The sequence below is a fragment of the Mytilus trossulus genome, chromosome 14, assembly GCF_036588685.1.
Source record: "Mytilus trossulus isolate FHL-02 chromosome 14, PNRI_Mtr1.1.1.hap1, whole genome shotgun sequence".
Lineage (NCBI taxonomy): Eukaryota > Metazoa > Mollusca > Bivalvia > Mytilida > Mytilidae > Mytilus > Mytilus trossulus.
In genome coordinates, this window is record NC_086386.1 from 10,807,232 (window position 1) to 10,829,857 (window position 22,626).

Sequence of the window (22,626 nt, forward strand, 5' to 3'; positions counted from 1 at the left end):
GACGTTGAAGTGTCAAGTACAAAACATAAGATCACAAACTGTTAATTTCTCTCCCCTAAATTAACTTCTCTTTGCCAGTACACTCAGTGGAGCCAAAAGCTTACATTCTTGCTGATTCGTTATTGCAGAGTGAAGGTAGGATTATCAAATTTAAACTGTATCAGAAAAAGACCTGAAGACAAAATTTAAGTCACAGTATTAGTCAATGCGGACTACTGTATTGATTAAAATCATTAATTGCATAAGTAAACAAGAGGTCAATATCTAGAGTGTTTTTATGAATTCACCTGTAATGTCATTCATTCTATGTGTAAACACTTTTTAAGTAGACTTTTCAGAGCTTCCTATTCATTGTTACACTAACATCAGGGGCGGATCCAGCAATTTTAAAAAGGGGGTTCCTAACCCAGGACAAGGGGGGGGGGGGGGGGGGGGGCATAGTTTGCTGGGATGCTTTATGAAATATCTGTTGGTAGAAAATGTATTATCAGCAGTATGACAAAATAATCCTTAAAAAAAAATCAAAAGCATTGCTCCCTTTACTTGTAAGTTAACCCTTTTAATGGACAGTTTACAACCAAAGTCATGAAGAAGTCAGCTTCAAACATGTAGAGATAAGAAGATGTTGTATATATGTGCCAATGAAACAACTTTCCATTCTAGTCAAATTGTGTAAATAGTAAACCAGGGCATCATTACATGACAAATGTATTATAGGTCAAAGAACATGTATGAACAAAATTATAATATCTTGTGTCAACTTTGCAAAAGAAAATTACAAATGTACATCCTTACATGCCTTATCTTACATAAAAAATTATGTTGTATGATTGCCAATGAGAGAACTTTCTACTTGAGACCAAATGACACAGAAATTTACAGCTAAAGCTTATAATTCACGGTATGATCTTCAACAATGTGCTAAGCCCATACTGCATAGACATTTAGTCTGCACCAAAAGACCCGGAAATAACAAATGTAAAACAATTAAATGAGAAAACTAACTATCAAATTTATGTTAAAAAATGAAGGAAAAAACACATATGTATAGACATGTAGCAACAAACAACATCCCCTAATTACAAGCTGCGGAACTGTAGCTCTTGGGTCCTAAAAGCTACGGTTCCGCAGCTACCTTATTACAGGCTCCTGACTTAAATAAATAATTTTGATATTGATGTGATATTTCAGGATTAGTTTTATGATGATTGCTATGATTATTTTCATTTTTCGGCAGGAATAAATTTTATACATCATAGGATATACAACAGTTTTGTAAAGACTGACTTCATATATCCATAGCTATGAATAGACATGTTTGCAGCAGATGTAAAAACATATCCCTGCTCAAACAGTTGCAAGGAATCAGTAATGACACCATCATGCCTTCTATATCTACAATGAGAGTATTTAAAGGACAGACTAAACTAACCAAAAGTTGTAATTCAGCAACTTTTTCTACCTTGTGTAAAAATTCAGTAACCCAGGGCCATTCAAATGGAAAACAGAAGCAGACTTCAAATTCAGTATGGTCAGTTAATAGACCCATGCTTGGAGCACAGTTTAGGACAGATACCTTACCATTGATTAGTGTAAGACAAATGAGTTCTGGTCCTGATACCATCTTTCCTGCTGGTCAGGTAGACAGATACAATGGGCTGACCCTTGACCTCGGTGACCTATCTGAAGATTGTACTGATGTACAATTTAACTCTCTACTTACTGGTAAGTATCAAAATAATACTGACATGTTTCTCTACGGTACTGAACAAACGAGGTGGTTGTGTAGTAGTTTACCTGCTTCGAGAAGACAAAACTTTACTCAGAATTATTTTATCATGTTCATTTATATTTTGCTATGTATTAAAAATTGATAATAGAAATGGGGTATGTGTCAAAGAGACAACAACCCTACCATAGAGCAGACAACAGCAGAAAGTCACCAACAGGTCTTCAATGCAGCTAGAAATTCCTGCAACGGGAGGCGTCATTCAGCTGGCCTCTAAACAAATATATTTACTAGATCAGTGATAATATAGGCCTTACTTCAAATTGTACACAAGTACTAGTAACTAAAATTTAAAATAATACAAGACTAACAAAGGCCAGAGGCTCCTTACTTGGGACAGGCGCAAAAATGCTTCTGAGTCAAACATGTTTATGAGATATCGACCCTCCCCCTATACCTCTAGCCAATGTAGAAAAGTAAACGCTTAACAATACACACATTAAAATTCAGTTCAAGAGGAGTCCAAGTCTGATGTCAGAAGATGTAACCAAAGAAAATAAACAAATGACAATAATACATAATTAACATCAGACTACTAGCAGTTAACTGACTTACCAGCTCCAGACTTCAATTAAACTGATTGAAAGATTATGTCTTCATCATTTGAATGTCAGGCACAATCCTCCCGTGAGGGGTTTAGTATCATACTATCATAACATTTATATGAGAAGAACATAACCCGTGTCATACCAACAACTGGTTTTTAAATAAATTGTTTAGTTCCGATGCAAAGACCCTGTAAGTGAATCAATATTAACGCCAAAATAGGCCATCTTTAATGACATAAAAACAGTTTTGTAACTATATCCCTTCTTAATAAGTCTATTTGAAGGTTTTGTTAGCTTTTGAGGTAAATACTGACATTTTTGTGCTTAATAAAGAATATTTCTATAATCTATGACTTTGATACTCATTTAACTTGGTATCATTTATCTTATATGTTTGCATTTTGTTTATTTCTACTACAGTATCACATAAACTAAGAAATACATTTGATATTTTAAAATCAGGAATATTTATGAGCAAAATAAGATATTTGATTAAATAAAACAATAAACCTAGCTAAGGGTTGTAAATTGGACTTCTATTAAACATGTAATAGTGAATAGTGTGTCATTGCTTGCGACCTGATGGAGGGTCTACACAAACTATTTGTTGAATTAAAGATCAACATGATCAAAGTTGTTTTGTAATTTGTGTATGCTTTACAATAACTATTTTTTACGCTACTGTATTAAAGAAGAAAGTATTGTCATTCAGGAAATAGGTAAAAAATAATAAAGAATATGTTAGCCATTCACAAATTTTCTACTGACAAGAGAATTCACCTATTAGTATATATACTGTCATGACTGTGTTGAGTCTCTTTATATCTTTGAATAGTGAAATTGTATCTTTCATATTTTTTACATTCATTGGTTCTTATATTGAAAATGGTTTTACTTTTTTGAACAACTTTTCACTCTTATTTAGTCTTTAAACTAGAAATTAAGAAATAAAGGAACTTGATTAAGTGATTATATCAATTCCAGAATCTTTATTAAAGTGGAGACAAGAAGGGAGATCCTGTGTATGGTTAAAAGTACCAATTCATAAAAGTGCATACATATCTACTGCTGCTAATAATGGTTTCCTATTCCACCATGCTGAACACCAGATGTCACTGCTAAAGTTATGGCTGAATACCAGTTGTGAAGATAGAACACCAAGATTTGCCACTCATCAGATAGGAGTCTCAGGTTAGTTGTAACTTGTGTAACATATGTAACGTAAACATGACAAGTAATTTCACATGACATCTGAATGACCCTGCTATGTTTTTCTTGCAAAATGATTTAGAAAATCATATATTTTTACAGATTTTTCGCTATAAAAATGTTCACCCACTTTTATATATATATTCACCTCATGAATCTACTGAAAATCTACAATCAAACGAAACAACTCATAAGGTAATAAATAATATAATGCAGCCAACGTATTCCTGGTGTTGTTGTGTGCAGTCATGCTTAACTTAAAGAAAACTCAAGGCTGGTATGTGTTATAGATATAGGAAGATGTGGTGTGAGTGCCAATGAGACAACTCTCCATCCAAATAACAATTTAAAAATTAAACCATTATAGGTTAAAGTACGGCCTTCAATACGGAGCCTTGACTCACACCGAACAACAAGCTATAAAGGGCCCCAAAATTACTAGTGTAAAACCATTCAAACGGGAAAACCAACGGTCTAATCTATATAAACAAAACGAGAAACACGTATATATTACATAAACAAACGACAACTACTGTACATCAGATTCCTGACTTAGGACAGGTGCAAACATTTGCAGCGGAATTAAACGTTTTAATGGGCCCAAACCTTCTCCCTTTTTCTGAAACAATAGCATAACATCACAACATAGAAAAACATAAGATAAAATATCAATTGGCAGACTTAACTCAATCAAAAAACGTATGATTACACAATGAACGAATAAATTTGATCTGCGATATCTGAATACAAATGCACAGTTAATTAAATATTAGATTAAATTATATCTTGCTTACTACTATCTGACAACTTCTTTTAAATGGTATGATTGTCTGAGATTCAGTATAATGGTTGGAAAGGCACATTTTGAAGTAACAAATGTAATAAGAAGCTAGATTACTTGCTTTGTGTTTTTTTCACATAATGTATCCAACAATTTATCCTAGGAATGGTTTATAGAGAAGAAACAAAAGAAATTTTAGTTGTAAAAGACAAAAATAGTCGGGTAATTATTATATATATTGTAACAACTCTATTAATTTTAAGAAAGAAGAACAACTTAGACACATCTTTCAATGTTAGACATTTTGTAATCTAAATAACATTGTATTAATATATAAATGAAGAGAAATAACTCTTATTATTTTGTAGCATAAAATAGTATTTTTCTTAATACATAGATTTCAAATTGTGGTAATTTATTTTTGACTAATGATGAAATACATTTTCAAATCATTGAATGCAGTTTAGTTATATTTCCTTTCACCATTCCTGTGTTCTCTCAGGGGCTTTTAGTATCATGGTAACATGATGCTACATTTCTTGAATATTATGCTATCTGTATTTTTTTGTAATAGATTATGCTACAAATGTGGTGCAAATTATTTAAGAATAATATGGTATTTTAAATTTTCCTGTTTACCTGGATGTTTATTGAAATATCTGGGGAGAACATTCATATTTTTCAGACAGGATTTGTTTGTAAACATACACTGTAGAGTACATTTGTATTTAATTTTAGTTTTCCTACTGGAAGTTTCCTGGAGGATTGTCTGATTTAGAAGAGGATATAGGTAAGACAGACCCACTATTATTGGGTGTTTATTCTTTGTTTACAGTACATTTCTATTCATTTTTTCCAAAAATTCTCCTTTTTGTTTTGAGTATGAAATTACATAGATGATGATGATGTATGGCTGCTTAATGTCTAGCAGCAAATTGATATGCATATTCAGGACAAGAACATGTTGATGTGATATGAATATAAATCCTGCTTTGTACTAGACCTACAGGCTGAGCCAGATTGTTGACATGCTTGTTCACAAGATTAATACAGACTGTAGGAAGATCTATCACCTTACCCGGCTGATTATTCTGACTCTCAGACAGCCAGCCTTTTCTCACTCCTTAATGACACATGCTTCGCATGGAGGCAGCAAATACCAAATTTAAATATAAAAAAAGAAGATGTGGTATAATTGCCAATGAGACAACTCTCCTTGAATACAGAAAGAAAAGACCAGAATGACACAGAAATTAACAACTATAGGTCACTGTATGGCCTTCCACAATGAACAAAACCCATACCACGAAGTCTTTTATTTGACCTAGCTGGGGATTACTGCTGTGCATCTCTCTGTAAGTCATTTATGTTGCATTTTTCTCATATAGCACCAAGTTTCATCTGTTAATTTCTACCCATGTGACACTTTTTTTATGTCCTCCAATTCTCTACCACCTTTTTTCATATAGTTATACAGTTTTGTTTGAAGAATGTCATGTCATTACATTTTACAAGTCTTTGGCACATAGCTTCATCTGTTTATGACAAATTGTGAGATATGTTTTCAGTCCCATCCAAATATTTCTAGTTTCTGGTTTAGCAACATTGAAAGTATATCCCATACTGCACAGTGCATCTAAGGTTCTCTTAAATGACATTGCATCTTAACCTTAAGTTCTTCTTTTATGATATTATGATAATGTATTTTGTAGCTGACACTGCAGAAAGAGAAATTTTAGAGGAAACTGGGATAAACTCTGGTAAGATGATTTTTTGTAAATAAATGTTTGCAAGCAAAAAGTTTTGATAATTATCAGAGCATGGTTGTTTTATAGGTTCAATTTTCAATTTTAATTAATAAACTGTATTTCATGAAGCTGTCAAAACTTACAAATCACTCAAATTCTCAAAGGAGATGGGGCAATACATGTAGGTCCCTTATTTAGCAAAAAATAGTGCAATTTTATAAGAAACCATAAATCCTTAGTTTTGTTCTAACTACATATATAGATTAAAGGTGTTTGGAAAGTATAACACAATTTACCTTCAACTATATACCATGGCAACAAACTGGAAATGTGTTATTAAGATTTTAAACAGATTCTTTAAAATCAGTTTGTTGTTTACCTGCTGCACATGATGTTTTCAGAAAGAAGATCAGATGGTGAACTACATAAAATTTACAGTCTTCTTTATTTTCATGAAAAAATGTGCAAATTATGATGTAATTTTTTAACTGATTTGTGTTTTTTCTTGACCTTATTTGCTTCCAACTTTTTGTGCAAATTTGAAATAATTATCAAAAACTGGCGAGAAACAGCCCTTTACCAACACATGCCCCCTCTCCTTACATTAAAATTTACATAATTAACAGTATTTTGATTTTACAAAAGCTTAATAGGAAAATAATAAACGAGGCATGACAACATTTATCTGTTATCTACTCTTTGGTTGGGTTGTTGTTTCTTTGACATATCCCCCCTGTTCCATTCTCAATTTTATTTAGCTGATGTGTACAAAATTGAGCTAAACTGACCATGAAAACTATTAATTTTTTAATATGTTATTCTAGTAAATGCTTGAAGCCATAAATACATGTATTATCAAGATTATAGCTATTGGCACTATTTTTGGACTTTAACATTGCATTACCTGAATAAATATTTCATATATTTAATTAGAAAATAGTTCTGTGATTTCGGGATCAGGACCCTCTTATCCCCCCTCATTACCCACCATGCAAATCCTCAGTGAAGTAAATAGGAACAGGACACACTCGGTAAAATTATAAAACAGACTATCATACTGGTATCTAAAGATTTTAGACCATGGAAACGTGTAAATGGTGAGTTGAGACATTACCACATCTAATCGGTCAACAAGTTCGTGATTATAATGATCAAAAAGTATAATACATTTGGACATGTGGGTAATTTAATTCGTTCATCTTCCTCTGTTTGAGTTGTTGGTCTTTAGGAGCACATCCATATTAATTAAGTCCGTATAGTGTGAACATGTTCGATCGTAACATATTGACTTAGATATGTAAACACCACACGATGAAACACTGAGAGCCTGTGAGTGTATATAACCACTGCGAATTTCAATTAGTGTCAATTGGAAAGTAGAAGTAATCACTTATTTGAAATCGTCCTTCGGAGTCAGTGTTGAAATAACGAACAAGATATAGCGCTGATCTTGTACTTTCGGTAGTATCGTTAAGTTCACTATTGTATACAAGATGTAGAGTATTGAGTGACAACATCATTGATATATGCAGGGCCGTAACTACATTGAGGCAAATGAGGCAAATGCCTCATGTTTGAAATTTAAAAAAAAAATGAAACAAAAGAGTGTCTCCATATCAAATTGTTTTCACGGAAAGTGTCTTGCAAGAAGCAAGTTCTCTTCACTCTCTGATGTCGCCCCTGCATGTTTTTAGTGATCCATGTTCCTTTTACTTTTAGTTTTCAGAGTTGATGGTCTATTGTTTGCACTTCTGTGTCCCCGGGTTTGTCTTTTATTCATTTATTGTCATACTTTATTACTCTAGTCTGAGTGTTGATTTTCATTTGTAAACATGTGATTTTGCAATGTTGCATGTCCACCGATGTCCAGACATTATGCGAGAAAATATAAAAAAATATACGATGCTACTGGACATAGAAAAAAAATTGTCGTTTCTGCATGGAGAATTGAACACGATATCAAAGAATGCAAAACTGGTTCTTTTTATTGTAGATAAAACTAGATATCTGACATGGTTTAAATTTAAAAGTTAGACCACAAATTTTCCAGTATCAAATCATGTATTATAACATCAATGGTTTGCCATATGATCTTTTGCATTGAAGCATTACATTTGCATCAAGTCGTGTTGAGACCCTCAACAGACAATAAAGGAATATGGAATAAACGTGCACGGTACCTAATTTCATACAAAGTCAATGCATATAGAAAAAATATAGATGACCAATGCATGGTTAAAGTTTTTATTCCTGTTCTTCGTCTTGATAGCTGCTGGAGGGTCAACAATACAGAAATTATTAATACCGTATAACAAGATCAAGATGATCCTTAATGTCGACTTAAGTAGTACTAGTACTTAAAGAATAATACTGCACTGTCACTATATTTTTAAAATCTAGTCATAAAAAATCACCAAAGTCTAAGCACAATACACAGGCACTTGTTTCTATCCATTGGAAGAACCACTATCAACGTATATTTACTGGTAAATATACGTTGATAGTGGTTCTTCCAATGGATAGAAACAAGTGCCTGTGGCACATTACAAGACAAGAACAGACATCAATCTGGCCGTTTTATTGATTATGAGAATTACTATTTTTTCCTTTGTCCTACACATCGGTCTACTTTTAATGTTGTCCCCGTAAAACCTAAAAGTCTTAAATTACAATGCATGCTCCAATCGATGTTTTTGCTTTGAGACAAGAAAATTGTCGAAAACAAAATCTAAAAATTAATTGCGTTTCAATATAAGAAAGAGTCCGGGAAACGCTCAGAATGCACGATTTTGCTTTATTTTTCTCAGAGCTTCGCAGACCCATCTCCAAAATTTTTTCGCCTCGCTACGCTCGGCGAATATATTTTGCCTCACAATTAAAACAGGCTAGTTACGGCCCTGATATTTGAAAGTAAAGATAAGGAACTCAACGAGATGACCCTTTCGTTTTGTCTTTGAGCAGGGTCTGTATGGTTTTATACAAAAGCAGGTTGGCAAGTATATAGTGATGCACAATTAATACTGTAACAAAAACGATTGTCTATTGAGTTACCAATCTACCAAACTCAACGATTAAAACGTTCAGTATTAAATTTTCATTGATATCAAGTACGGTTAGAGAAGTAATCTCTCCTGCTTTCTTTAAAAAATGATAAAATAGAATAACAACAGCCAGTATATAATGTCAACATTTCTTCAGACATTATTGAATGTGTCGGTAAAAAAAAAAGGATTTAAAAACTGTAATATTATTGAACAAATCAAACTTGTTGAAAAGTCAGAAGAATTGATTTGAACTGAGTTATCTTTCTTTTTATACACAATCAAACGTTAAAAAGTTGGATGAAATGAAATAATTGAAGTATTTGATACAGGGTTCGTAAATGGAGAGGCTTATGCGCTATATTTATAGTTTAAATCTCCTTAAATAATCAGCGGGGATCACCCCTGGTTTTTGTTTGGTGCACATTTCGTTTTCGATGTTGTGTTTTGATTCTGCTGTTTTTCGTTTTTCCTACGGCATTGTCAGTTTGTAAGAATTATGAGTCTGAGTGTCTCTTTTTGGTATCCTTCGCCTCTCCTTTATCGTATAAGAAAGGCAAAATGAGTATGTTAAATTTGATGTATGCCTTTTTGTGCTTCTTCGTTACATTTGTTGTTTTATAGTGATATTAAGATGATAACACAATATTGACTGCTGTACCCCTATTTTTGACATTTTTACTCTTTGAGTATGATTGTTTTGTTCATGCATCGTTGACAATGTAATGGAATTTGATACGACTGTCATCCAAGTGAGAGGTTTAGCTAGCTATAAAACCAGATTCAATCCACCATTTTCTACATTAGAAAATGCCTGTACCAAGTCAGGAATATGACAGTTGTTAGCCATTCGTTTGATGTGTTTGGACTTTTGATTTTGCCTTTTGATTTTGGATTTTCCTTTTTGAATTTTCCTCGGAGTTCAGTATTTTTGTGTTTTTACTTTTTACTGTAACATAACATAACACAACAACCCGTATTTGGCATTTTTTTTTGGAATTGTGGGTCATCAATGCTAGTCAACTTTATACTTATTTAGCCTTCTTACTATCTTGATCAGAGCGGCAGTGAAGAGTCTTATGTAGACGAAACGCGCGTCTGGCGATTTCTATATGAGCCTTGTATCTTTGATAACTAACTATGTTGGAGTAGACACTTTCAAAAATTCTAACGGACTATTATATATAGACGGATTTATACGATTGTATCTTCCAACTTCTTGTGATATGTTTTTTGTAAAAAAAAAGGTAAACTGCTTTGACCTTTTGAGAAGACAGTATTCACCATAGTTATTCAACGTACTCTTTCAATAGAATGAATTCATTAGTCCCAGGATTTAACTCAGACCATGCCGTTATTTATTCTAAAGTCCTATATTATATACCCTTAAAGTATATATTGATTCAAGTTAACATAATTTAAACCAACATGTCCTTAGAGAGACAGAATACTAACGCACTGCACATGTGAGCTTGCAGCTTGCTATTATTACTATTGCTATTCTGGATGGCACGTTTACGGGGATGTGGGATATACGGATGAAAAAGTGCTATGCTGGGTTGAAGGAGTAAACAATAGGGACGAAAGTCGTTGAATATAATATAAAGATCTAAAAAATTGAGAATCTGTGAAAAAAATTGATGAAAGGAGAGATTTGGGAGATGAGCACGCTCTTCGTCTTTATAGTATAATTTTTAGAAATAAAAAAAATATTATCAAACATATGTGCCCCCCCCCAAAAAAACAAGACTTAAGCTGGGTACAAATACCAGCATGTAACATGGCTCCTTATTGCAGCCAAAATATCTAAACCGTTTGAATGGGTGAATACTCGTATTCAGTCGTCATCCTGTTTTTGGTAAAGTGCTTTGAAGATTAGTTGATCTTTACATAAATTTAACGGACGCCTTATATTTTGTTGACGTGAGCGTGCTTCGGCTTCTCTTCATTCTACAATAATCATAACCAATCCCGGAAACTTGTAAACTTCTTTGCAAGGTCATTGGATATATTATATAAGAACGATGCTCATGTTTATTGGGTCAATAGAAATGTTGTACAAGTATATCATAAAATACGAGAGGATGAAATAAAAAGTTTGATGTGAACATAGGTATGTTTACAACCAGGATGTCTTAATGACATTCATTCTTTGTAGGTAGACAAAATCAAATTAAGATAGTGGAAGGAATATTTATTAGGTGAAGTGACAATTCACCAATATCATAAAGTATATGTGATATAAGTAAACACGTCTGTGTTTGAATTAAAGGTATAAAGTGTCGAAATGATTTAGTTCTTCATGTTTGCATAATTTTATATAAGGTATACTTGAAAAATCAATGAAGATAAAAAGTTTTAAATTGCTGATTTAGCTGATTCCATTGATGGGTTTTACCGTGGATTCATACGTGGGTGTTTATTTCATGAATTAAATTCCAAATTTTATTGCACAATATATAGATCGAAATATATTTTGGCTTACCTGTATATACTATTATATGTAAAATATTTTAATTCATTTTTGCTGTCGTTTGTATTTTTTGCATTTTTAAATACCCTTATAGAATCTTGATAAGTCTACAAAATAGATCAGTAAACTAATATTGATGTAATTTAATTCTAGTCTTAAAATTTATTGCAGAGTTCTTGTCGATCTTGGCTTTCCGTCAGCAACATCTACAACCAGGAGCCTTTGGTCGATCAGATATTTTTATTGTATGTAGATTGAAGCCTCTGACGTTCGATATTATGCATTGTGAAAATGAAATCAGTCATTGCAAATGGATGAGCTTGGAGAAACTACACGCCAATACGACAGACATATCACCAATCACCCACAGAACATGTCAGATTATGTTGCATGGTATTAAAAATGGATTCGATAACGTTGATATAAGGTTTAAGGAAATGAAGTCGGTTTATAAGGGTCTAAAGTATAAATTATATCATAGACCTCTACCATAACATTTGTCTATACAAGTCATAAATAAGTCTTCCACAGTTTTTAATCAAAAGGCATTATAATAAACTATTTATTTATGAACAATTGTTTTATTTATTTAACATTGCCGTATAAGCGGTAGGGCTGGCTAGCCATAACACCAAGTTCAATCGGCCTTTTTTTCTTAAAATGTCCTGTACCAAGTCTGGAATATGGCAGTTGTTATCAAATAGTTCTTTTCTATCTATGTTGGCGTTTGTTTCTTTTTCACTTCAGTGTTCTTGTTGTTCCTTTGTTATCCTTATAGTTCGTGTATTTTCTTTGGTTCGATTTTTGTAACCCGGATTTGTTGTCTATTTATGACTTTTGAACACAGGTATACTACTGTTGCCTTTAGTTAAGTTCTTTTAAGAACGATTGTTTCATTGGTATGTACTAGTTGTCAGTGTGGTATGGGGTTCACTTCTGTTGCCTACATTACATTGTCGGCAACTTGCGTTTGGCATGATAAATTTCTTTTTTATTTTGTCTACCATTTACTTCGTTGAGGTCTTTATATTTAAACGTAACGTTGTAGGTCACAGTGATAATTTAACGATGGTTTCAGTAATTCTACGAAGACAATTATTTTTCCATTACCATCTTTGCACTGGTATTTTATCCTTCACGTTTTTATTAGCTCACCTGGCCCAAAGGGCCAAGTGAGCTTTTCTCATCACTTGGCGTCCGTCGTCCGTCGCCCGTCGTCGTCGTCCTGCGTCCGGCGTTAACTTTTACAAAAATCTTCTCCTCTGAAACTACTTGGCCAAATTTAACCAAACTTGGCCACAATCATCATTGGGGTATCTAGTTTAAAAATTGTGTCCGGTGACCCGGCCAACCAACCAAGATGGCCGCCATGGCTAAAAATAGAACATAGGGGTAAAATACAGTTTTTGGCTAATAACTCAAAAACCAAAGCATTTAGAGCAAATCTGACATGGGTAAAATTGTTTATCAGGTCAAGTTCTATCTGCCCTGAAATTTTCAGATGAATCTGACATTCCCTTGTTAGGTTGCTGCCCCTGAATTGGTAATTTTAAGGAATTTTTGCTGTTTTTGGTTATTATCTTGAATATTATTTAAGATAGAGATAAACTGTAAACAGCAATGATGTTCTTCAGCAAAGTAAGATCTACAAATAAGTCAACATGACCAAAATGGTCAGTTGACCCCTTTAGGAGTTATTGCCCTTTAAAGTCATTTTTTAACAATTTTTCGTAAATCTTAGTAATTTTTTACAAAAATCTTCTCCTCTGAAACTACTGAGCCAAATTAATTGAAACTTGGCCACAATCATCATTAGGGTATCTAGTTTATAAATTGTGTCCAATGACCTGGCAATCAAACCAAGATGGCCACCATGGCTAAAAATAGAACATGGGGTAAAATGCAGTTTTTGGCTTATAACTCAAAAACCAAAGCATTAAGAGCAAATCTGATCGGAAGTAAAATTGTTAATTAGGTCAAGATCTATCTACCCTGCAATTTTCAGATGAATTGGATCATCGGTTGTTAGGTTGCTGCCCCTGAATTGGTAATTTTGAGGAAATTTTGCTGTTTTTCTGTTATTATCTTGAATATTATTATAGATAGAGATAAACTGTAAACAGCAATAATGTACAACAAAGTAAGAACTAAAAATAAGTCAACATGACCAAAATAGTCAATTGACCCCCTAAGGAGTAATTGACCTTCATAGTCAATTTTTAACAATTTTCACAAAATTTGTAGATTTTCACCAACATTTTCCACAGAAACTACTGTTACAGATAGAGATAATTGTAAGCAGCAAAATTGTTTAGTAAAGTAAGATCTACAAACACATCACCATCACTAAAACACAATTTTGTCATGAATCCATCTGTGTACAATGTTTAATATTAACATAGACCAAGGTGAGCGACACAGGCTCTTTAGAGCCTCTAGTGTAGCTATTTTACTGTTTTCTCCCAGCAAAATCATCAATATTTGATTGGTTTTAGTTAACAATGAAGACGTGTTTCAAATCCTCATCTAAGAATAAGTTTATCATATGTCATCTAAGATTAGAAATCTTTGTAAATCGAAAGCATTCCGCAGCAGTCGATATAAATTGCAAATGAGATTAATGGATATATTTAAAAGTAAAAAAAACTCGATCCTTGCAATGCAATGAATGGTGCCTTGACATTGCCTGTATACATAAGCTCTGCACTTGTGGCCTTTCTGTATTAGGATACATGATAACTCAAAATATTTTCCCATGAAAAAGTTTTAAATTAAAAAAGCGGTGATTATAAGTTCATAACATCATTGTTCCATTATCTTTACTCGTAATCCTCATACACACATTAGGTTAGAGTTTCTTTTCCAATCAATTGATCACTAAAATCTGTCGTTTATTTTAGACTTTCTTTATCAATACCTTACTTACTTTAAATATTTATCCCAGATTACATGATTTATTCAGACAACTTTGCTTTTTGCTCAGCGATAATTTTTATCAATGAAAAAACTTCAAACAAAATAAAGATTTAGTGAACAGCTAGGAGCATAGTTGTTTAGCTCTGTCAACTAATAGTACATGTTAATTTGATTAAGCCTAAAGCTTCCATTCACCCCTGTCACTATAATTACAGGTGTACGGTATTTTACTGGTTCAGATAGACAGATAAACTTTGACATACGAGGTGTCCCACAAGTGCACATTGTTTCTTTTGGCTGAAATTAAATGTACTCACCAAGTGAAATAGAGAGACATAGAGGCAGAAAGTGTATGTCTTGGGATGCTTTCTGCTCTTTTAAAGTTGTTGTCTCTGACACATTTCCCGTTTTCATTCTCAATTTGTATGTGTAAGATAAGATAAGATAAGATATTTTATTGGTCTAACATCCAAAATTACAGAATTGATACCAAGACCATACACAGTATGCGCTAACTCTTGATTTATATCAAAAGTAAGCGAAAGTGACGACACGACTTATTGTTTAGTACGTCAGACGAATGTTTTTTCCTTTTCCAGCTAAATCTCGTCTTTTCCAACTAAGATTCGTCTGTGATCCTGAAATATAAACTGCTGGTATAGCCAACCCAAATTATTACAACGTATCGGAAGAATCCGAGATGGTGTTGTACCTTAAAAACAAATTGATACTATTTGAAATTCTTCGAATATTATTGCGCTACTGTGTAACAGTTGAAGTGATAGATATGTTTTATTCATGCTTGAGAGTTTTATGTTGACAAGTAAATGTCGGGGATAGGATTTAGAGTTAAAAATAGCCGTCTGTATTGACACTACTCATGTAATAAAATGTTCTGTATATACAATAAAGGAAATGTACTCCCAGACGGGAACGGATGAGAATTGGCAAGGACTGTCGGACTAAATATTTCTGACTTTATTAGATGGTAATAAAGCCAATGAACTCCAGACGTGAACTGATGAAAATTGACAAGGAGGGACTGATCAGACTAAATATATCTGACTTTATTAGGTGGCGATCAAACGCCTATAGAAATGGTGATATGAAAGTCTGAACCTTAATTACGTTACAGGATATATTAGTATGTCTGTGTCCTCGTATCCGATGAAAGGTGAAAATTGATTTATTAATGCGATTTTTATCCCTGTCAAGATACTCTCGTCAATATAAATTACCTACAATTATCTCCTCTTGTTAGTTAAAGGTAGACATCAAAGGAATATTCAGGCGGCTGTCCAGATTTAGTTTTCTTTTTGATCAATCTCCAGCTTAATAAATGTACATGATATATTCAATTTATATAACCCAATGTTAATTTATTTCTTTGATGTTCAGGACAGTTGTGGTATTTGGTGATGAGGATTAGAAATATGTTAGAGTTGTCGCCCGTTCGTCAGAAATCATCAGTGAAACGAATTATATAAAAATATCGAACTCCAAGGTCAATTCAACAAAGGGGAAGTCCGTAAAAATGAGAAAAAAAAACAACGTTAGTAATAACCCCAAAACCAATTAGTTTTATGGCTATGATTCTAACATACTAGTAATATACGATTTAGATATATGTTTATTTTATACCATATAATTGATAATGAAAATGGGGAATATGTCAAAGAGACAACAATCCAAGAGCAGACATCAGCCGGTGGTCATCAATGGGTCTTCAACGCAGCGAGAAAATCCCGAACCGCAAGTTGTCCTCAGCTGGCCCCTATATAAAATTGTGTAGTAGTTCAGGGAAAATGGAAGTCACACTAAACTCCAAAACATATGAATGCACAGAAATTGATTGAATGTCCTTTTTTACTCCTTTTCATATTGAGTTGATGTTTTGTTAGAATTTCTGTGACATGTATTTTAAAAACCATTTTATTATTACATATAATTTACATCTTTATGATTTTTTTCAGTTCAAATACACATTTGGGCTTGGGATTTTTCCTCTGCTACTCTGTGTGCGAAGTTGAAGCTTGGCGAAATATAGCCTAATAGTGGCATCCACTTACCCCTTTTATAGTATGCTGAACTTTAGTTAGTGCTTATATATTGCTAACAATGCCTCAATTTTGCTTAAATTGCTTTTATTACGGCGACAATTCTGATATATGTGTTAAGTCCACTTGAACCAGAAACAAATCTTCAAAGTTATATGAAAGAAATATGATTGAACTTCAAACTGTTAACTTGACAATCATCTACAGTATCTATTGTCTGACGTGTTATCATGACAGCTGGAAACTGGTCAGTATAACTGGTCAGTATGATCAACCCTCAAGGTGACCTTAACCATAATTGATTATAGTATAAGTTTGAAATTGAAACTTAATTTGCATAAATAGATATAAGAAGATCTTAACGCAAATGTCATCATTTGGCGTCCGCCAGCTGTCGACAACATTCTTATATTTTCGTCCCATTTATGGACATTATGTTTTTCGGTTTTTGCGCCCGATACGATCGTCTGTTCGTTCGTTCGTCCGGTATTCGTCCGTCTGTCCTGCTTCGAACCAGTTAACGTTTGTCATGCTAAACTTTTTGGTCAAAGAAGTGTCTGATGAATTTGAGTTTCAGTTTTCTATGATACTACTCACTAATGTAAATGCCGAATTTCACGGTACACTGAAGTGCGTGTGGGGAATCCGTGTACTATAGACCCATCCATATTACTACTCATCATTAAGCCACATACTTAAAATGTGATTTCCCTAGTTCTAAGGTTCTTTACCTGCTACTGAAAATAGAATACGGTGAATAAAAGAAAAGAGAATGTTTAATAAGCAATAGTACATGGCAAAAAAGGGGGGGGGGGGGTTTCAGTGCACAGTAGATATTCTACCGTCTTCCAACATCATGTATGATTGCTGGAAAAGTTGTCCAATAAAGAGAACATGTGGAAAGTACAACTTTTACTTATCATTTTATAACACCTCAAAACCAGCTGGACACCGGTCAGACTGACAATTATCTGCCCCATATCAATTGACCTTTGTTGACGTCGACGTACAAAAAATAGATCTAGGTCTTGTCATTAAACGTTTCTTTACCTAGAGAACCCGGTGTCAGACTTCAAAGGATCTAAAGAGAAGCAATACACATTTCTTTATAATGCATAGTGACCTATGATTAGACGTAGGTAATGACAGGGACATATGATCTTAGGTCTGTAGGTTTCTATTATCTAAACTCAAGGTCACGGAGGTCGTTGATGGGAAATTAATTTTGAAGTATAGTATACAATTTAAATGTTAAATTTAAACGATGCTGTTCAAGTCACTTTAATATAAGTCTACGCTAACAAATAGAACAAGATTAGTATATATAAAGATGTGACCTTTATTTGACCTTATACCCAGATCTTAGACCCGACAAGTGGTAGGGATGTACTTTTCACATAACAAAACACATTATTCAACTCTTAAGTAGCAATTCAAACTGTATATTTTAAAGCATCTTTCTGTAAAAGAAAGATACATACATCTAGACTATGTGTTTGTAAGCCTTCAATTTGTATATAATTTAATGTATGTTACCATAAATTATTGCGAATAATTATGTTTCTAGTTCAACATGTCATGACAACAGTGACCTTCAGTAATGATCTATAAGTACTTTAGGTGTTTCATGATTAGATTGGAGGAAAGCTCGATATTTACAGTAAAATAAAACACGAAAAAAAGCATATCTTAAAAAATATTGTGAAACAAATTTGCTGCACAACTTTTTTTTTATGAAAATAGCTTTTTGGTATATTGTTCCCTCATCGGTATCTGAACCGGCTTCCCTCGTGTACCGACTCATGTAAAACTATTTGAATATAAATTATTATCGAAATATATCTTGCATTAGTTTTGAAATAAATAGAAACTTCAAAAAGGTACCATATGTCAAATTGATTTGCTCTATTATTCGAAAGAACGTAGATAATAGCAAGGACTACATTGTGATAGACCCACTAATTCAGGAAACATGAATCTGTTGTACCTTTCTTGAGTAGCAAATACAGTTTAACCTAGTTTGTTAATATATGTTTTTATGTTAAAGTAAGCGGTTATTCTGTTGATAGCTGTAGATAGCTGCATTGTGTAATTTTTTATTGCATGTTTTGGTTTAAGCTTTACGACATTTTGTTTACATCGACAAAGGTGTATGTTTCTGCTCACGAAAAACTGGTTTAATCCATAGTATTTGTCTGTTTTATGCCAGGCTATCGGAACTATGTTTTATTTGTCTGTCTTTGTTTATATGTCATGTTTATGAGTTGTTTAGTTGCTGTTATTGATTTTATTAGGGTCCTTGTTACTCAGTCTTCATATGGTGTGTATTGTATCCTCGGTGGTGTTTGTATTTTGGTTGTTTTTCCTGTTTTGTATTTTGCCATGGTGATGTCAGTTTTAAATCTTCCGTCTCTCTCGTACTTTTTGGTATGTTTCAGTTTCATTGTTTATTTTTCGATCCAGTATCATGCTTGATTTTTATATTCGTCAATCCTTTAGATTTATAACCGACAGAAACACACTATCTTATATGGTGACAGTACTCGTCGTAATTACGCTTTTAATCATTTCTGCAGTGTGCAGAAAACAAGTGTAACGTCTAGGATGTACCTCTGGCATGTATGTGGTATTTTGACTTCCTTAAATTTCATCAATAATACGCTGTTCTTTACACAGCCATCAATTTACATCTCACCCTTTTAATAAAATTTCTCCATTACCTTTTCATCAGATGGTTCACATATTCTTTGATTTTTCTAAAATTTGTTTCCATCTACTACTTTCTATTGGTATAAACATCACGGGGTTCCAAAAAATGTAAGTTCTTAAAGTATAGTGTCAAGTATACAAGAGTTCTAGTTGTTTTTCTGCTTTCTTTACTTATGATTTCGATTTGTCAATGAAAGTAGTTGTAAACTCCATTTTCTTTTTAATTTAAAATTATAATGATTGATGATCAGAGATCATCCCTTAAAATTGTAGTCTCCCCTTATCTTCCTTTCTCTAGGTTTGGCTTCATTGTAAACTATGTTTAGGAAATATTCCAGCAATAATGACTGATTCATCGGTAAGATTGGATTACTATTTATTTATGAATATTTCATCCTTTCAGAGCATGATTAATATATTTATTATACATGTAAATCTTTATCATATGTTCCAGTGATTTAAAATAGATTAAGATATAGTTATGAAGCTTTTTATTTCATTTTATATTATTTTTCATAATTTTTTATTTTTTTTTATTTTGTCAAAATTGTATATTATAAATAAAATAAATTCCTTTGATGTATGATAATATCAATACATATAAGTGTGAATAAAATTATGTAATATTTAAATTCTAAACGTAGGTTAACACATGTGTGTTGGCTTGTATTCTTCTTTAAGTTTGCCAGTCTTCCATCTGAATAAAGATGATGAATAACAGGTAGGACTTCTGTAAACTTTTACTCTGAACTTCACAATAAGTACCAAAATCATTGCTGCTTTTCACACGACACAGTCCCATTCATTTTACTAGACTTTTCACACGACACAGTCCCATTCATTTTACTAGACTTTTCACACGCCACAGTCCCATTCATTTTACTTGACTTTTCACACGCCACAGTCCCATTCATTTTACTAGACTTTTCACACGACACAGTCCCATTCATTTTACTAGACTTTTCACACGACACAGTCCCATTCATTTTACTAGACTTTTCACACGCCACAGTCCCATTCATTTTACTAGACTTTTCACACGACACAGTCCCATTCATTTTACTAGACTTTTCACACGACACAGTCCCATTCATTTTACTAGACTTTTCACACGACACAATCCCATTCATTTTACTAGACTTTTCACACGACACAATCCCATTCATTTTACTAGACTTTTCACACGACACAATCCCATTCATTTTACTAGACTTTTCACACGACACAATCCCATTCATTTTACTAGACTTTTCACACGACACAATCCCATTCATTTTACTAGACTTTTCACACGCCAGAGTCCCATTTATTTTACTAGACTTTTCACACGACACAGTCCCATTCATTTTACTAGACTTCACTGGATAAAAAAAAATACTGACAGTTTACAGCTGTTAAGAAAGTCTCAGTTTTTCTTACTAAAGACGATTTCAATCAAATTTTGTAAGTCCCCTTTTCATATATTTTGCCTATCTATATAAAAAGATTTATTTATTTCAGCGCACCGAAAGACTTGACAGAAACGTTGTATGAATGCGGCCCTTTAATTCTACATTGATAAGAAAGTTACTAAGTAAAGATTCCCAGCTCCCTTATACAAGTTAAACCTTATCTTTGAGAGTTTATGATGGTGGTTAATCCACAAAAGTGTTGTGTACGCCTCAAATTTATGAACTATGATTGCCAATGAGACAACTCTCCACAAGAGACCAAATGACACAAAAATTAACAGTTCATGATACGCCTTCATCAATGAACAAACCCCATACCGCATAGTCAGCTATAATATACCCCAATATTACAAATGTGAAATAATTCAAACGCGAAAACTTAACTTTAGCTAATTTGTATGCTGTTTTGTATAGTTGGTTTCCTATCTCATTAATGTTATTTCGGGGGAATCCCACCATTTAGTTTTTTATGAATCTTTCCAGAATCTATTGCAACAAAGGCTGTGTAATCAGATATATATCTTTTTTATTTGACAAATTTCTACGTGACTTGAACAATTTTGGGCATTTATGGTATGTGTAAATTGACTTTCTATTAAACTACAGAATTTGTAAAAAAAATAAAAAAAAATTATTGCTTTGAATTATAAATTTTTAAAGGTATTTTGATTGTTATCATTGCATGTATTCATATAATTACTAAATTTCAAGTCCTCTTTTATTCAGTGAATGTCGGATGGTTGTTTTCATTCACCTTCGATCTCTTTCATTCACATCGTTTAAAGTCAATTTATTTATTATAATACATTGAGTAGACCTTATCATTTACATTTTCACTGTCTAAGTATTAAGTAAGTATTTCATTCATGATTTACTGACAAGAAATTAGAATTTTATTAATTCTTTGGACTTTGATTACAATCTTTGTCACTTATCCAAATCTGTCATTTTTACATCACAAACGATATACTGAAAAAAAATAATTAGTCCATAATCATGATCAGAGAGATAGACCAACCTTAATATCTGTCAATGTAAGAACTCGCAACAGAGGACCATCATTAATAAAATTTAAAATGTTTTTTGTAAAAATGTTTTAAAAAAGCTGATGTAAGTTAAACTAAGAATAACCAAAAAAATAGAAATCAGTAAATACCTTAGATTTTATGCAATAAACTACAATAGCAATATAAAAACACCGTGAACAAAGTCACGATTCTTTCTGGTTATGTGCCCTTACATTCGGGCGCTTTTATGCTGACTGAAACCAAGCAGACCAAGCCAATACAAAAATGAGCTATACTCAGCTGCACATTAAAGCGCTGTTATCACTTGGAGAAAAAAAAACACAAAAAGTTTCCTTTTTGTCCAATTAATAATTTTAAAATGTATTCCTGAGATGTACTTTTTTAAGTCCCTTCGTTCATTTAGCTCTTTGTTTGTTTCGGAAATTATTCAGCAATGGCTTTCAAATAATCCTGACGAATGTTAATCTTGAAAAGCTCTGCGGACGCATAACATTTACAAACTGTTATTTTTTTGTCTTTCAGAAAAATCAGGATATAAGTTGTTCGGATTACTGGATATAGAATTAGGTTCTACAGGTACAATTTACATATATGTTGAATCAGTTATCAAACATATGCTGGTTATTTTATAAAGTCTGTTTAAATGATTTATTGGTTGTCTGTATTGGTCCTGATTATCATTTCTGATTGAAATTGCCTTAGAATTAAGCTACATGTGGTATGTTTTTTGCTCATTGTTGAAGTTCATTCGGTGACTTATACATGTAGTTGTTTACTTCTATGTCATTTGGTCTCTGGTGGATAGCTGTCTCATTGACAATAAAATACCATATTTGATTTTTATGATCAAAATTGAATGCTTCTTTGATTGCAGTG

At 32.8% G+C, this 22,626-nt stretch overlaps 1 protein-coding gene across 1 annotated transcript; it reads left to right on the forward strand.

Annotated features, from left to right (window-relative positions):
• Positions 1-34: 34 nt before the first annotated feature.
• LOC134696043 (nucleoside diphosphate-linked moiety X motif 6-like) lies at positions 35-12,165 on the forward strand. The gene is made up of 7 exons (XM_063557593.1): positions 35-135; positions 1,238-1,725; positions 3,322-3,528; positions 4,491-4,549; positions 5,066-5,117; positions 6,040-6,087; positions 11,761-12,165. The coding sequence occupies exons 2-7, from the start codon at positions 1,305-1,307 to the stop codon at positions 12,081-12,083; spliced, it is 1,110 nt and encodes a 369-aa protein (XP_063413663.1). The 5' UTR covers positions 35-135; positions 1,238-1,304; the 3' UTR covers positions 12,084-12,165.
• Positions 12,166-22,626: the final 10,461 nt, after the last annotated feature.

Excerpts from the sequence above, each read along its gene's own strand:
- LOC134696043 (XM_063557593.1), top strand. The coding sequence starts at position 1,305 with ATGAATAGACATGTTTGCAGCAGATGTAAAAACATATCCCTGCTCAAA. Across the intron at positions 1,726-3,321 it reads ATTTAACTCTCTACTTACTG|AATCTTTATTAAAGTGGAGA; the intron begins GTAAGTATCAAA and ends TATCAATTCCAG. Across the intron at positions 3,529-4,490 it reads TCATCAGATAGGAGTCTCAG|GAATGGTTTATAGAGAAGAA; the intron begins GTTAGTTGTAAC and ends AATTTATCCTAG.